General features: G+C 33.5%; 1 protein-coding gene across 9 annotated transcripts in view; it reads right to left on the bottom strand.

Moving 5' to 3' along the window:
- SGCE (sarcoglycan epsilon) overlaps positions 1-14782 on the bottom strand; it is a 127330-nt gene that overhangs the window by 27096 nt on the left and 85452 nt on the right. For 8 of the 9 annotated variants that reach the window (XM_072964977.1, XM_072964976.1, XM_072964972.1 and 5 more), the window contains 3 exons: positions 11438-11560; positions 9615-9772; positions 3976-4048 (listed from right to left, as the gene is read on the bottom strand). In XM_072964977.1, coding sequence (XP_072821078.1) covers positions 3976-4048; positions 9615-9772; positions 11438-11560 — 354 coding nt within the window. The remainder of the gene's footprint in view (positions 1-3975; positions 4049-9614; positions 9773-11437; positions 11561-14782) is intronic. The other variant, XM_072964975.1, reaches the window with a different exon arrangement.

The raw sequence follows: 14782 nt of genomic DNA, 5'->3' as shown, positions 1-14782 counted from the left end.
ACCCAGGTAGAAGGTGCACTTCTAGAACTTAGAAAAATATTTTGTATTTGTAGTGTTTTAAAACTCACAGATCTTTTTCAAATACATCATAAATTTAATCATTACAATCCTTGGTACTGCTATTTCCATTTAGACAGGGGAGCAAGCTGAGGCACAGAGCAACATCCTTTCCAAACAGAGAACACATTATAAAATATCTGTACTTTCTTGTGGGTTGTTTACACATGATATGAAATACTGTATTTTTACAACATGCAGTATTATTGATCTTTTGGGGTATGCTAAAACATTACATTTTACTAAAATAATTATTGATCATATTTTCATTAACAACTCTGAAATCACAGCAATTTCACTCTTTTCATCACTCCATAATTAAATATTTTAGAGAAATCAATTTAAATTTCTCATGAAATTCTGTATCTCATGTTGTTAGAGATTTAGTTAGCTTTTTTCCCCTCAATGTCTCATCATTTCCCTCTAAAGATTCCAGAAATAATACTGTAAGCCAACTCGAAGTCCAATTCAGATTCTCAATATAAGAAGCTCTAAATAAGTATAATTTATTTTACTTTCTCAAATATTACTTTTGAATTACAAACTATAATTTCCTATATTCTGGTTGTCCAGAATATAGGAAAATATTATGACGAAAAATAGTTTTCTTTTTGTTTAATAGTATTTCTGTAATAATAAAGGCAACATTTTTGGAATGCTTACTATGAGACAGGCCAAGCTAAGAGACTGAGGTAAATTACTATATTTAATACTCGCAACCACTAGATGAGCAGGTACTTGTACATTTCTTCATACTTTCAGAAGCAGAAGCTGATCTCTAGATCATTTGAACTTACCTCATATGACTTTTATTTAAGCTAAAAGAGACTGTATTTATAAAGAGCTCAGTGGAGCTCCCAATATAGAGTAAGAACTCAGAAAATATTAAACGTTAACAATTATTGTAATAATATGCACAGGTTGATTACTTGGATTCTGCCCTATAAAGAAAAAACATTTCTGGACCATACACAGATTTAACGTCCCCAACAGTAATTACACTATATTATATATATATATATATATATGTATGTATACACACACACACACATACTCTGATTTATTTCATTAAAACTCATGTACTATCTGTAAAGTACTCCACTCTTATTTAATAAATGAAAAATAAAAGTTATATAGTGAGTAACTGAAATCTTGATGACCTCATTTATTATGAAGCTCCTTTAATATTAAAGGACATTGGATGCCAGAGTTGAAGTTAGGGAGATATTCTGGCTTTCGAGTTTTCAGAAGAGTTTCTAGAGTGTGGTGTCTCTTCCCAGAGATGAAGTTTTTTAAAGCCCTAATGACAGAAGGTTCTTTACTCATCTCCTACACTGTAACTTATTCTTCTTATGATTTTGTTAGATTTGTTTGATGTATAGCCCATCTGCAATCTTCTAAAATATGATGTTTATTCTTTTATGTGGATAAGTTTCCTGTTTTATACAGACACATTTCCTGCTTTAAACAGATAAACAGCAGCTTAATCATGCTACATTTTCCCCCATACTGAAAAATAGTTATGCAAAAAAATGTCATGAAGAACAGTTTCTTGACAGTAAATAATATTTATAAATAATACCAAATAGCTTTTGAGTATGCTAGAAATCTATCATCTATTACTGTCATTCAGTGTTTTTCTATCTACTTTTTCTAAGAAAGCGTGCAAAACTTTTTCCTTATTACCAATGCTATTCTTTGGAGAACTGTTTTTTGGCTTCCCTAATCCATGTGAGCCCCCCCTTCACGGCTCCTTTCTGAGACCCGCTGCCGCCACACCCCTTCGAGGCTCCAGGCTGTGCAGCTGCCTGCCGTCTACCCAGCCAAGTGCTGCTGCCAGGTCTCCCCGAGATGACTCACAGTAGCTTTCTAACTTTGGGGAAATCCCATGCCTGCTATATTTGGACATCACAGAGGCCAAGGGAACAGTAGGCCAACAGATTGGTGGCAGGCCTCTGAGGCACTAAACCCAATTTAGAGAATCACTCTATGTACTTTCCTTGAGCTCCATGCTGTGTGATTCTACACGACTGATTTCCCATTAGGTCTCCCAGAGCAGGAGGCAGCTGGGCAGGGAGTTGGACTGAGCATGGCTATCCTAATATTCAACTCTTGTTACTTCTTTTCCTAACCTTATCTGGGAGAAACAACATGGGTAGGCCATGCTCAAAGATTTACATCCTACTGCTCATATAATTCCATCTACACGAGCAAGAAAAAATGCCTCCCATTTTGGTTCACTGCTTTTCAGAGTTTTGGCCACTGACCCCTATGTGAAAGGAGGCTTTCAGAACCCGTGTATTCATCCTTCCTCACCTCTCATTTAGATAAATAGCCCCTAATACCAACTTACAGTCATCTAGCAGTCTTCCATTAGTATCTGCTTGAACATGGGTCCCCACATGTCAGTATCTCCTGTTAGGATGCCTACGTACGCTGTATCAATAGGACTGAGACCAGACTTGACAGGGAAGAGGTTCAAACTGCACACCAGGCTACCTTTCAGTTTGTACGGACTTCCATACTTGACATAGGGTTTTGAGTCCCCCTGAGAGCATAATACTGAGGTAGTGGTCCAAGCCCACTGTAATGGAAGCATATAATCATACTGGAAGATTCTCAAGGAGAAAGGAAATTTCATAGCCATTCTGCTCACTAAGGGTATTTCAATTCTATAAGAACAGCTTGGACTAGATGCAGGTATCCAATTACAACTGGAGACAAGAATAAAAATCTCCATGATCCAAACATGGATACCTACCAAAAGTCCTTAGGAGGTGGAAAAGTGGGTCTTCCATCCAGGCCAATGGGACAGGTACTTGAATTTTCTTTTCATATATGAAGGTCACTCTAAATTTTAAATTAGCACATTTGTTGTCTGCAATTTATACAGCTAAAATGTCTGGGGAAAATCTCATTTTAAGGGGTTCAAAAGCTTCACGCATTCTCCCCAATTATGTGTTGTGTCATCAATTCTACAGAAATTGCTTTCTTTCATATAGTGTAAAGGCAGTTTTTAACCCAGCCTTTCCTAAGTCACTATGAATTCCAAATTAGCAGGCTCTGATAAAATGTGTTGTATTCATTCATTTGTTTTTAATTGTACTAGTAAATAGAAGTGAGAATTTTCCTATCCAGGATGCATGATTGTGTTCTTGTATTTTGGGGGGTAAATGCTGTACTAGTTCTTCTCCTGTTACCCTAATAAATGATATCTGGTATAGTATTCCATGATCTATAAATTTTAACTACAAAGTTTTTAGTGGTATGTACTTTTCCCAATCAAATGCCAAAATAGGGTCAGAATATTTAAGAGTGTAATTCTTGGAGCATCTTCTGTGTCCTTAACCTTTTACATCTTGGTCATCACTTACAGTTTGGGTATATGTAAGTCTAAACCGCTGATGGACTCCAGCAATTATTGATGCATGATTAGCTATTCTGAAAGGAGCTTGCAGCCCAAGTTGTGGTTTATTTCTGTCTGTGAACAACTCTGTCTTGTCACATACAATTGGACCACCTATGCAAGTATTAAAGTAAAATAATATCGATCACGTGTTGCATGTTCAGCCCTCTGTTAAGCACATTTTGAATCTTAACTGATGGAATCCTGATCCTAGACTTATGAGAGAAATGGCACTCTTAGTCCCATTTTACAGATGATGCAATCATGATCTGGAAATAAGTGACATAGATATTTGGCTCCCCATCCTGAGCTTTTCAGCACCATAATACATCATGATACTTTATAATGAATTAAATATTGCTTAGTTTCTTTTCTATATTTTACTATTTCATTAGTTATAGCAGGTTTGTGGTACTTTAAAATCCTTCACTATGTTTTACATACATATAAAACATAATGAAATACTTCTTACAAATAAGGAAACAATCAGTGACGTATTTTTCCATACCTACCTTCTGCTGACATTATATTAATTATCAAATTATGCCTTGCAGTCTCAAAAGTACGCCTATTGTAGGCAGTTATCTATTGGAAAAAGAAAATCATATTAAAGAAGTGAAATGTTATTTGGAAAATGAAATTCATTAAGGAGAAAATGAAAACAAATTGTCCTTCTCTCCATTTTCATTATTTGTTTATTATACTTACAAAATATTCCTTCTCTGAGCAACAAGGACTCAGAGCTTTTAGCAATATTATGGGAAAATAGATAATTAGTCAGGTCTATTTAACATGCTAAACAACAAGTTAAAATCAGAAAAATCCTTTTATAGAAGACTGTTAAGTGCTAGTAGTAATGCAGATGCATCATTAGTAAATGGATTAACCATTATGAATCACTTACCAGTGCCATTCTAAAATCTCAAAAAAAAACCAAACAATATATTTGTGTACTTTTAAATGGAACTTAAGGATTATACCAGAAAGTACACTTTGAAACAAGCACATCTTTGTGTCGTTTGCATTCAGTACTAAACTGCACACCAACCACTCAAAAAATGTCATAAAATAACAGTTTGGAAATCATATCTCAAAATGGAAATAAAGCAGGAGGAATCACAATCTATGCAGCTTATGGCACATGCTCAAAACAAAAATCAATCCCTTTGCAGAGTCCAATATTAGTAAATGTTTGCAGAGCCAATGAACTTACATCAAAGTCAACTCAGAAACAGCCACTGCAAACAACAAACAAAGCAAAGGCCAACAACAAGATATGGCTTAAAAAAAAAATCAAGGAATGATTAACTTAAAACAGGTATTAAATCATTCATTCAGACCTTCAGTACCTCAAAAAAAAAACCAAACCAAGAAAAACAAATTGATTGTGTAAAAGTCTTAGCATCCCAGCACTAGCCTTCTGGCAGTCATTGCAGCTGTAGTTTGACACTGAGACGAGAGTGCAGGACAAAACTGATTGCAACTAAAAAAGAAATATCTTGCATATTTAAGAACAAGTATCAAAGACCTTAATAGCATCACATATGAGCTTTAAATAAAATACATTACAGCCATCAGAAATATTATTTGAGAGAAGAGTGAAAAATCTGAATTTTGGAATAAAAAATCCAAACTTTAACAATATTTAAAAGTATATATTCTGAAAAACATATTATTCCACAAAATTAAAAGACCTCTCTCCATAATCTGTCAAATTTCTTTTGATTTTAAGGACTTCTTTGCTGCTCTCTGTTGGGACACATTATCAATTAGGTTCTCACTGAACACTAAAATTAAGACTAGCCACTAAAATCAACTAGGCACTATTGCTCACAAAGAGCAAAAGAAAAAAAATGCAGAAAACATTTGGGAATTTTCATGATTTTAGAAGTTTACCCTGGAAAAAACTTAATAATATTCTCTACGGAAAAAAAAAATACTAGATACTATTTGAAGTAATATCTCAAAGTTAATGCTCAGAAAGATTAGGTATTTTCAAATTAATGGTAATATTTTTATGGTGAGCCTTCCCATGATTATCACAAATTTCATTATTATAAATTTCATAAATTCTAATAAACTTTTTTTTTTAAATCACAGGCTACACAAGAGAGTGAAGAACCTTTCATAAATCAGGAGGAAGAATTTTATTATCTGAATTTATAGTTAATGTTTAATTTTAACAGCTATAACAGAATGCAATCCTTCTATCACTTCTAATGAGATATTTAAATACTGTAATATCCTCAATCAAATTTTACTTGTCGTCATGACGTGAAGCCCTTCACAGCAGAGGAGTGCATGCATATGTGCTTTTTTTGATCCCCTATTTCTAAAATAGTGGCTGATCTTTTTTAGATGTTTAATAAATATCTACTGAACAAATTGTGGATTTATTTGAATAAATGTATTTATAATTGTGGATTTATATAATTAAAATCTTTTAATTATATTATTAATGGAATACTTTTAAATACTGAAAACATTATTATACATGGATGTAGAAATCAGTTATTTACAGATAAATCACTACTTGTGTTAGATGAAAGATATGTAAGTTTTCATCATCATCTCTTTAGCATACTACTTGATACATATTCATAATATTCTATGTTGGTATTTAGATGTAATGAACCACAGTGAATCCTGGCTCAATACATATGTTTCTCTTTTATCCTAGCCCCTTGACTCTCTCCAACCAGAGCAGCCATTTTGGATTTTGTGTTTATCATCCCAGCCATTTAAAATATAGTTTTATTATAAATGCATGTATGCTTAAAATATATTGTTCAGTTAGCTGGGTTTTGAGCTCTGTCAAAATGGTAACTGTTATGTAGTCTTCTGGGAATTTTTTTTTCAACATTCCATTAAAAACATTCGTTCATGCTGCCAGGCACACTTAGGTTCATTGTTGCTATGAATGTTCACTGTGTGAATACTCCACAACATAGACTTAGAGACTCCTGGGTCTCAAATGCTTTGTGGGTTTCCAGTGCTTTGCCATACAAACATTGCTCAATGAACATGACTGTGCATGCCTTCAGGTGGACATTTGCAAGTGTTTCTTTTACGTGTATACCTAGAAGTGGGGCTGCTCAATCACAGGGTACAGTGATACTCAGCTATGTGAAATACTCAGTTTTTCCGAAATGGTTATGCCAATTCCCACGTCCACGGTAATGAATTTTACTGTTGTAAAATTCTCACTGCAGTCTTAATTTGAATATTCCTCATTACTGATGAAAGTAAGTGTTTTTACTTAATTGGCATTTAAGTCTCCTTTTCAGTGAAATATCTATTCATGTCTTTTTCTTATTGAAACTGTAGGAGTCCTCTTTTATATTTTACATACTTATAATTAGTCAGCTATATATATTTAAAATATCACCTTCCAGCTTGTGGGTTTTTTTTTTTAATGTTTTCTTTTGATGAACAGAAGTCCAGAAGTTTAATATGGTAAAATTTATCAATCTCTTCTCTTAAATAAAAATATTTAGATGTTATTTAAGAAATCCTTCCCTATTCTCAAACTCAGAAAGATATTCTTCTACATTTTCATAGAATAGTTTAAAATTTTGCTAAATCCTTAACCTACCTAGACTTGAGTTTTGTATTTACTGTGAAATAAGAATTTAATTTTATGTTTGCCATATGGCTGAGCACCAGCCAATGAACAGACCTTATTTTCCCTAATCTGTGATCGGTGGCACTATCTCTTTAGACATATGTCATTACTTTTTATGTAGATGGATCTGTTTCTGGGCTCTCTATTTTATTCACTGGTTAATTTGTTTATCCCTCTTTCAATACAACCTTAAGATTAATTACTACAGATTTATAATAAATCTTGATTTCTGGAGAGGAAAGAAATCTTTCCCCTCGTTTTTCTTCTTTAGGAGTGTCTTGATTTTTCTAAGCCATTACCTACTTTATAAATTTTAGAATTAGTTGTCAAGTTTCATGAAAAACTTATTGAGATTTTTGTTGAAATTGCATTGAATCTACAGATCAATTTGGGGAGAGTGATGCCTTTATGATTTTGAGTCTTCATATCCCTGAACCAATAATCTTTTCATTTACATAGGAATTCTTTAATATCAATAAAGTTTTATAATTTTCCCCATACAGACCTTGAGTATCTTCTGTTAGATTTATTCTAAGTATACTGTAATTTTTGTTGCTATTAAAAATAGCATCTTTTAAAAACATGTATTTTCTCAATACTTGTTATTCTGGTGTAGAAATGTAACTAAATTTTTATATTGATGCTATATTTTACTGCTAGGCTTTCTGAAGGTTTTAATAATCTATGGACTCTTCATATCATTTACTATTCTATTTCTTCCTTTCAAAAACTTTTTTTTAATTTTTATTTTTTTTAATTTTTAAGAATTTTAAAAAATTTCTTTTTCTTTCTTTACTGCCTTGGATAGGACTTCTAATATATTCTGTAACAGATGTTGTAGAGGGGGTCACTCTTGTTTTGTTCCTGAATTTAAATGGAATTCTTCTAGAGTTTTTTCCCATTAAAAATGGTATTTGCTATTATTTTTGGTAAATAACCTATCAGGTTAAGGAAGTTCAGCTCTATTCCTAGTTTGCTAAGAGTTGTTTTTTTCTTATCAAGAATAGGTGTTGAATTTTATTAAATGCTTTCTCTGCATCTTTCAGGGTGATTGTGCTATTTTTCTTTTTTAATCTAGCAGTGTGATGACTTACATTTATATATTCCTTTTATAACTTCCTGAATATTTTTAACAATCATTTTGACAATAACTCAAAATAACTTTTTTCTTATAGCTACACATATTTATATCTTAAAAAAACAGATTTATAGACAGAAATCATTGAAAAGTCACATTAATACAAACTTCAGCTCAAAGGAAGAAACACCATCTTCTCTTAGCCAATATGGAAGCTCATATCCACAATCCATGACTGATTAAGACTTTGGAGAAAACCTCAAAGGATGTAATCCCTTGAGAGTTTTTATCAGGTAGAAAACATGCCATATAGGACCTGTACAAACTCTCGACAATTTCACTAACAGTTCCTATGCTGCTGTCCTGGTCAGTACCAGGAAATCCTTATGGAATTGAACAGCTAAATTCCAATTTAAGATCCTGAAGCATCCGGGCCTAAAACTATAGTAGGACTCTCCTGTCATTAATCGCCATTATAATTCTGATTTTGCTGGATATAGTAAAGAGTGAAACATTTTTAGCTTTTATATTCATTCATTTTTTAAAAAGATTAATTCTCATTAAAGGGTCAATGTCATCATCGCCTTTGTTGTTGTTTTAATTTCTAATATCTTCCAAGTATGATACCAGGTACTGATAAAAATCTGATTACTTATTAACAACACCATCATTTCCAAAATAAAGGTTAAACACGCAGCATGGCTTACAGAGCCCTCAAAGATCTGCCCCTATCAACACTGACACCTCTGTTCCCATCACTTGCCCTCTGGAGTGCATCCTGTCCTCTAGCCACACTTGGAGTTCCCTAAGATCGTCTGGTTTTGTTTATGCCTCCAAGATTTTGATGTGCTGTATCTTCTGCCTAAAATAGCCTTCCTTCTACTTTGTGAATTTCTATTTACCCTCTTACAACTCTGCATCAAACAGCACCTTCTTATTATAACAGTTATGTCAGTGTTGGCTAAGTGTGGCTTTCCATTCCAGTGCTTCAACCCCTGGACTGAAGACATGACAGGACACAGCTACCATTCATCTTTCTCCTACCATCACCTGTCATAAAGCTTAGCACATCGGAGGGGATCATTAGATGTCTGCTTAGTGACTGTATTTGAATGAACATGACATAGGACATTAAAATTCCGTGGGAATCAGTTTTTAAGTTTGTATTCATTTTCTTCAATAGAATTTGTATTATAGTAATCTGTTTCTTTTAAATGTCTCAGTTGTTTTTTTCACTAATTTAGCCCCTTTTTATATAAAAGCTGAAACAAAAAAACTTTGTAGATGAATAGAAAGGGATGGTACATTTCCAAATGTTATCTAGTGTGTTTCCATGCAAAAATACTGACTCTCACTGCCACATAACTGTAATTACAACATTTGAAACTCAAATTAATATATATAATATATACACATTTATATAATTTTGCTCTTTCTAAGTAAATTACCTCAATGACTGTTGGTTTCCCCACATTTTCAGCTGTTGGAGACCCATATAGGACTCCATCACTATATGGTGTCCTTTGGATATATCGAAGCCATCCAGGCCGGTCTGGGTAACCCATTAAATTTGTGTTAAATGTTATGGGATCATTACTAATCTCACCTAGACAAGAAACACAGAAGTAAGTTATGAGACAGTTGTTTTCACATGTTGCTTTGATAGTTCCAATAAAAATACGTCTGTCTAAATTTTTTTCTTATATTCGTAGCAAATTAAATACACACCAAAATAAAATCCATCTGGGAATTTAGATTAGGGCCTCATGTAAAGAAAACAATCCTTTTGGTTGTTTAGTTTGTCTAGAAATCTGATGAAACAAAGAAAAGTATATTCATACAATTTTCCTTCCTTTTCTCTCTTTCTTTCCTCTTCTTCTTTTTTTTTGGGGGGGGGTCACATAGTAGTGAAAAAGTTCTGACAATAAGACAATTACCTTTCAGGAAAATCTCCCAGTCATTCTGGTATATTCATTCTTTTGAGAAATCTTCCTTTCATGAAACTCTGAACACTAGCAAACTAATCTTAAAGGATATCTCAAAATTTTTAAAGTGTCACCAAAACAAAAATAATGCAATTTAAAAACATTGGAGGATGAGTTGAAAAAGATGTTACAAATTCAGAAGAACTGTAATAATATGACATTTATTAATAATAAACAATAATAACAGCATCATTTGACTAGCATGTGCCTGGCCCTGTTATTGTGCCTGGCCTCTACAGGCCTTATTTCATCTGATTTTCAAATATATCAATAAAAGTAGTACTATTATTAGCCTTGATTTTATTAATGAAATACGTAATTTTCCATGTTAATTCTTCATGGTCTTATTAAGTGCTGAAATAGAATTTAATCTTGGCTAACTCCAGAAACTATGCTCTTAACTACATGTTTTCTTCTCCAATGTTGAAACAGCTGCTCAAAAAGTTTAGCTGTATAGTTTTGCAAACATAGAACGCCTCACGAGGAAACAGTTTTTAAATAATTGATGAAAAGACCACCTTTTTTTCTTGAGTGCTGCTGAGAACATGCTTAACTATATTTTATGAGTGTTGTTAGGTATGCTATTCATCATCTAATCCATAAAAATAATCTTTATATTAATTCTAATGCTATAATTTTCAAAAATTCACTTTTATTTGTTACTTAAATAAGAGTTATAATAACAATATATTTTTCTCTTGTTATCCTTTCTATATCCTCATTAATTTGTTGGCTTTTGTGACAATCCAACATAACATAATTTAAACCAATAGTAAATTAAATAAGACTTCATAATTGCTATTACTTTGAAGAAAAATTAATCTCCATTATACTATTATTTAGTTGTATAAAATTATCTCACATTGTAAAAGCTTTCTTGAGAACCCTTTCTTAATATCATATTTCATAATCTTCTACAACATACGTAGTTTCCTAAAAATCAAAGTACTATGTAAGACTCTAAGTCTTAATATGTAAAAATCACAATTGTACAGCTACAATTATTTCTATGAGACTATAGGTAGATCATTTGTCAGAAGCACAAAACTCAAGACTGGGAAATCAGAAATATGCTTTTTTTAAAGTTCAAAAATGAATTATTTTCTTCTGTAATTAAATTTCTAATTTTAAATTGGAAAATATCCTGCAACAACCAGTTTATCACACATCCAGACCATTTCAATTAATGCTACAAGTATCTGATCATGTATCATCTAGATGATGCACACTGAACAAAAAGAAAATTTAGTACATTAACCACTTTTTTTTCCCCACCAAGAACATACCAGGCTTTGGGTAAGGTGGAAATTCCCCCTTAAAATACTCTCTTTCCAAAACATGAACAAAGAGGACACCTGCAGATGGGTAGACATTCCGGTCAGAGTGCACCCTGGAGAAAATAGTGTACACTGAAAACAAGAGGGAAGATAAGAGACAGAAAGACAAATAATGAGATCTGCTTTTGATAATCCACTTACACTCTGAAGAAAGGTTTCACTATGTAGAAATTTCTGGGAAAACTGAAGCAACATGCAAAATATTGTTAAGAAGTTTGTTTTAAAGGGAAGTGGTTTTAAGACAAAACATGGAACAACTCTCTGTGTTTATAGACTTTTCAAATACTGTGTAAGCAGAATTAGGCATATTTAATATTTTTAATTGTTATTATATAATAAAGACATCCATCATATCTTTTTTGGTAAGTTTTTATGGAAATTATTACCAACAAAATACCTCATGAGAACTGACCAACTATATGATTGCTACAGTGTATTTTTTTTCCTTTTTTCAAAGCAAGGTATAAAGAGTACTTTTTAAACGGTAATAACCTCCACTGTGTTTAACTGTTTGCCAGACAAAGCACATCAGACTTTAAACCACCACTGATTTATGTAAGGTGAATTTCATATATTCTTATAAAAATGCACTGGATACTCTTTTGTTGAGTATTATTCCTCATCGCTCTCCTAGAAGTGATTTTTTCCACTCTACCTGATCTTGACAATTAACAATTCACACATATAATCTAGTCTATAATGCTACTTCCTAAATAAGCAATAACAGTTACATAATAAAATTCAGTGCAAATCATTTCTTCAAGTGAAATGGGGCAGATTTCATGATTCACTGGTTACTTAAGATATATGATGTGAGTACATTAAAATGACCAAATTGGTTTGATTAGTTTCAACCTATTGTTTTTCCTCTGATATCATCATCTCCACCAACACATTACTGCCATTACCCTTGCCACTTCTACAATCTCTTTTCGGTTTTCTATCTTCCTGTTTGGCTAGTGGCTGCAATTTTTAAACAGATAAACTCTAGCAGGCAAGTTCTTTCTCTTAGTCACTGATGGATTTGTAAATGTAGTCATTAACCTTAAGAACTCAAGGTTGCTCACTCCAAGCTCACGACTAGCTAAAAGCCCTGGATGGCAAAATCACTGACAGTAAATTTTTCAGCATAAAAATAGGAACTCCCACAAAACGTTTCTTTATCTGTGAAAACTTGTCCCTGCAGTTCTGTGGATGGCTGCCAAAAATGGGAAATGGAACTAAAATATTTGGCTTGGAGCTTCACATAACCATAGCTTTACTACTAAAAACACAACTTCAAAGGCTCTGTAGCAGAGGAAAGGAAGCCGCAAGTTAGGTTTAAACCAGGTATGCAGGGAGACTCGTTCTTTCCTGACTTGTTTTGTACTAGCATCTGAAAGCAATCTTCCTATGGCATTTGGAGTACCCAGCTTCTACCTTAGAACAACTTACTCACCTGTGAAAATGGTCCCATTCAAGAATGAACGGATCATAGGAAAATAGTAAGGATGAGAATTGGAGATTTTTCACCAGTTGGGTTCCATGGCATCCCCTAAACGCTAGGTGCTGTGGAGAATGTGAAGATGAAGGAGACCCAATCCCTGTCTTTCATGAGTTCACCATCTGGTTTGGGAGGCCAACGCCTACCTAACTAGGTATGATCCCAGGGATACAAACTGCTCTGGCAGTACCTGCAGAGATGGGGAGAAGCAATGGAGGCTGGAAAGATCTGGAAAACGAAGTAGAATTCAACAAGGCTTTTAAAGTACTAGCAGGATTCTGAAATGCAGAGATGGGCAATTTCACTGGTGAAATACATGCAAGATTCAATCATGGGATCCTGTCGAGCCCTTTCAAGAAAGGGAATTAAGTCAGTGATGCTTGACACTGGGCTGTATTTAAGGTAGGGGGAGGAAAATTGGGAAGAAGAGTCAAATTATGGAGCACTGTGAACTCCTGCTGAGAAGTTATTTCATTCTATACATAATCATGTTTAAATTCTAGATCACAACCCTACAACCAAAGCACAGGAATATTTTGAATAATGTAAAGGAAACTCTTCGGAGCTTATCTAATTTACTCTTTCTAGGGTTTATTAAAAACACCTTGAAGTCCAGCACTAAACTTTATTTACTTCTGTTTATTTCCTTGGCACCTAAAAGGTGTTTGGCATCTGTGAATAATTTTATAAATGCCTACTGAATGGATGAATACATTCTAGTACAAAGCACTGGAGAAGGAAACACAGCTCTCATGTTTGAGGACTAAATATATATAATACTTAGCTTCAATTTCAGTTTTGTAACTTAAATTAATTCTCATATGTGTGTAGCAGTTTCTGGGTTATCCTCTATTTACATTATAAATTACTAACAGTCTCCCTTCATTTTTGCTGCCATAAGGTAGTAACAGCTAGCTTATAAATCAAAAAGAAACGTTGTTCATATTAAATAATATTGAAATGATTTTATTTTCTATACGGCCCATAGCAGGGCTGATATGGAACCAAAAAAAGGTACGTGTCACTGCTTATCACCTCACTTCAAGGACTAGCATAGAACATCTCACTTTCTGTTTTTATAAAGAAAAATTTCTACTATCTACAGAGCCAAACCACAGTCTACCATGGCCCTCCTGGGCTTTAAGATGACATGCACATTTCTTCATTCATGTGTACTCAATTGCCTTTCTGCAATCTGCTGAACTGCATACTTGCTGGTCAGTTACCTTGGCAACTCCACAGTAAAGCCTGCTTCGCTTTAAGTATAGTATGCTATTCACTTTAAGAAAAACATGATACAGATGTATGACACGTTCATCATCTAGAAATGGAAAATGACTAAGCCACTATGTTTTGTTTGTGAAAATAATATTTCCTTTCTGCAGCATCAGTTTAAATTATAAGCACCCACACAACATTTTAGAGAAGTACCCTTTGCCTTACCTTTCCCATTTGTTACTTGGAAAACAAATAGTTCTTCCACAGCGGCTATTTGGGCAGTATTTCCACCTAGCTTCCTTTTGAAAACAACAAATGCCAGAGAATTCAAAGTTATAGGCTCTTGTTCTAAACATGAGTTATATAAATAATACTAATAAGTTTGCACTAACACCAACAAAGGCTGATACTAAACAGAGAACACGTGTTGCACTCACATGTGTCTAAGTAGTATTCACAAACAGTAAGCTTGAAGCATATTGCTTTCCCTAAAAGCAAGTCTTGAAAATCAAATTTAAACACTCTAAAAATCTCTGAAATACATATCTCTGAAACAGTCTCTGAAATATACATGTGTACATCACCATGCTAAT

The sequence above is a fragment of the Vicugna pacos genome, chromosome 7, assembly GCF_048564905.1.
Source record: "Vicugna pacos chromosome 7, VicPac4, whole genome shotgun sequence".
NCBI classification, from domain to species: domain Eukaryota; kingdom Metazoa; phylum Chordata; class Mammalia; order Artiodactyla; family Camelidae; genus Vicugna; species Vicugna pacos.
Note: the sequence above shows the minus strand (reverse complement) of the source record. Positions and strands in the feature narration are given on the sequence as shown.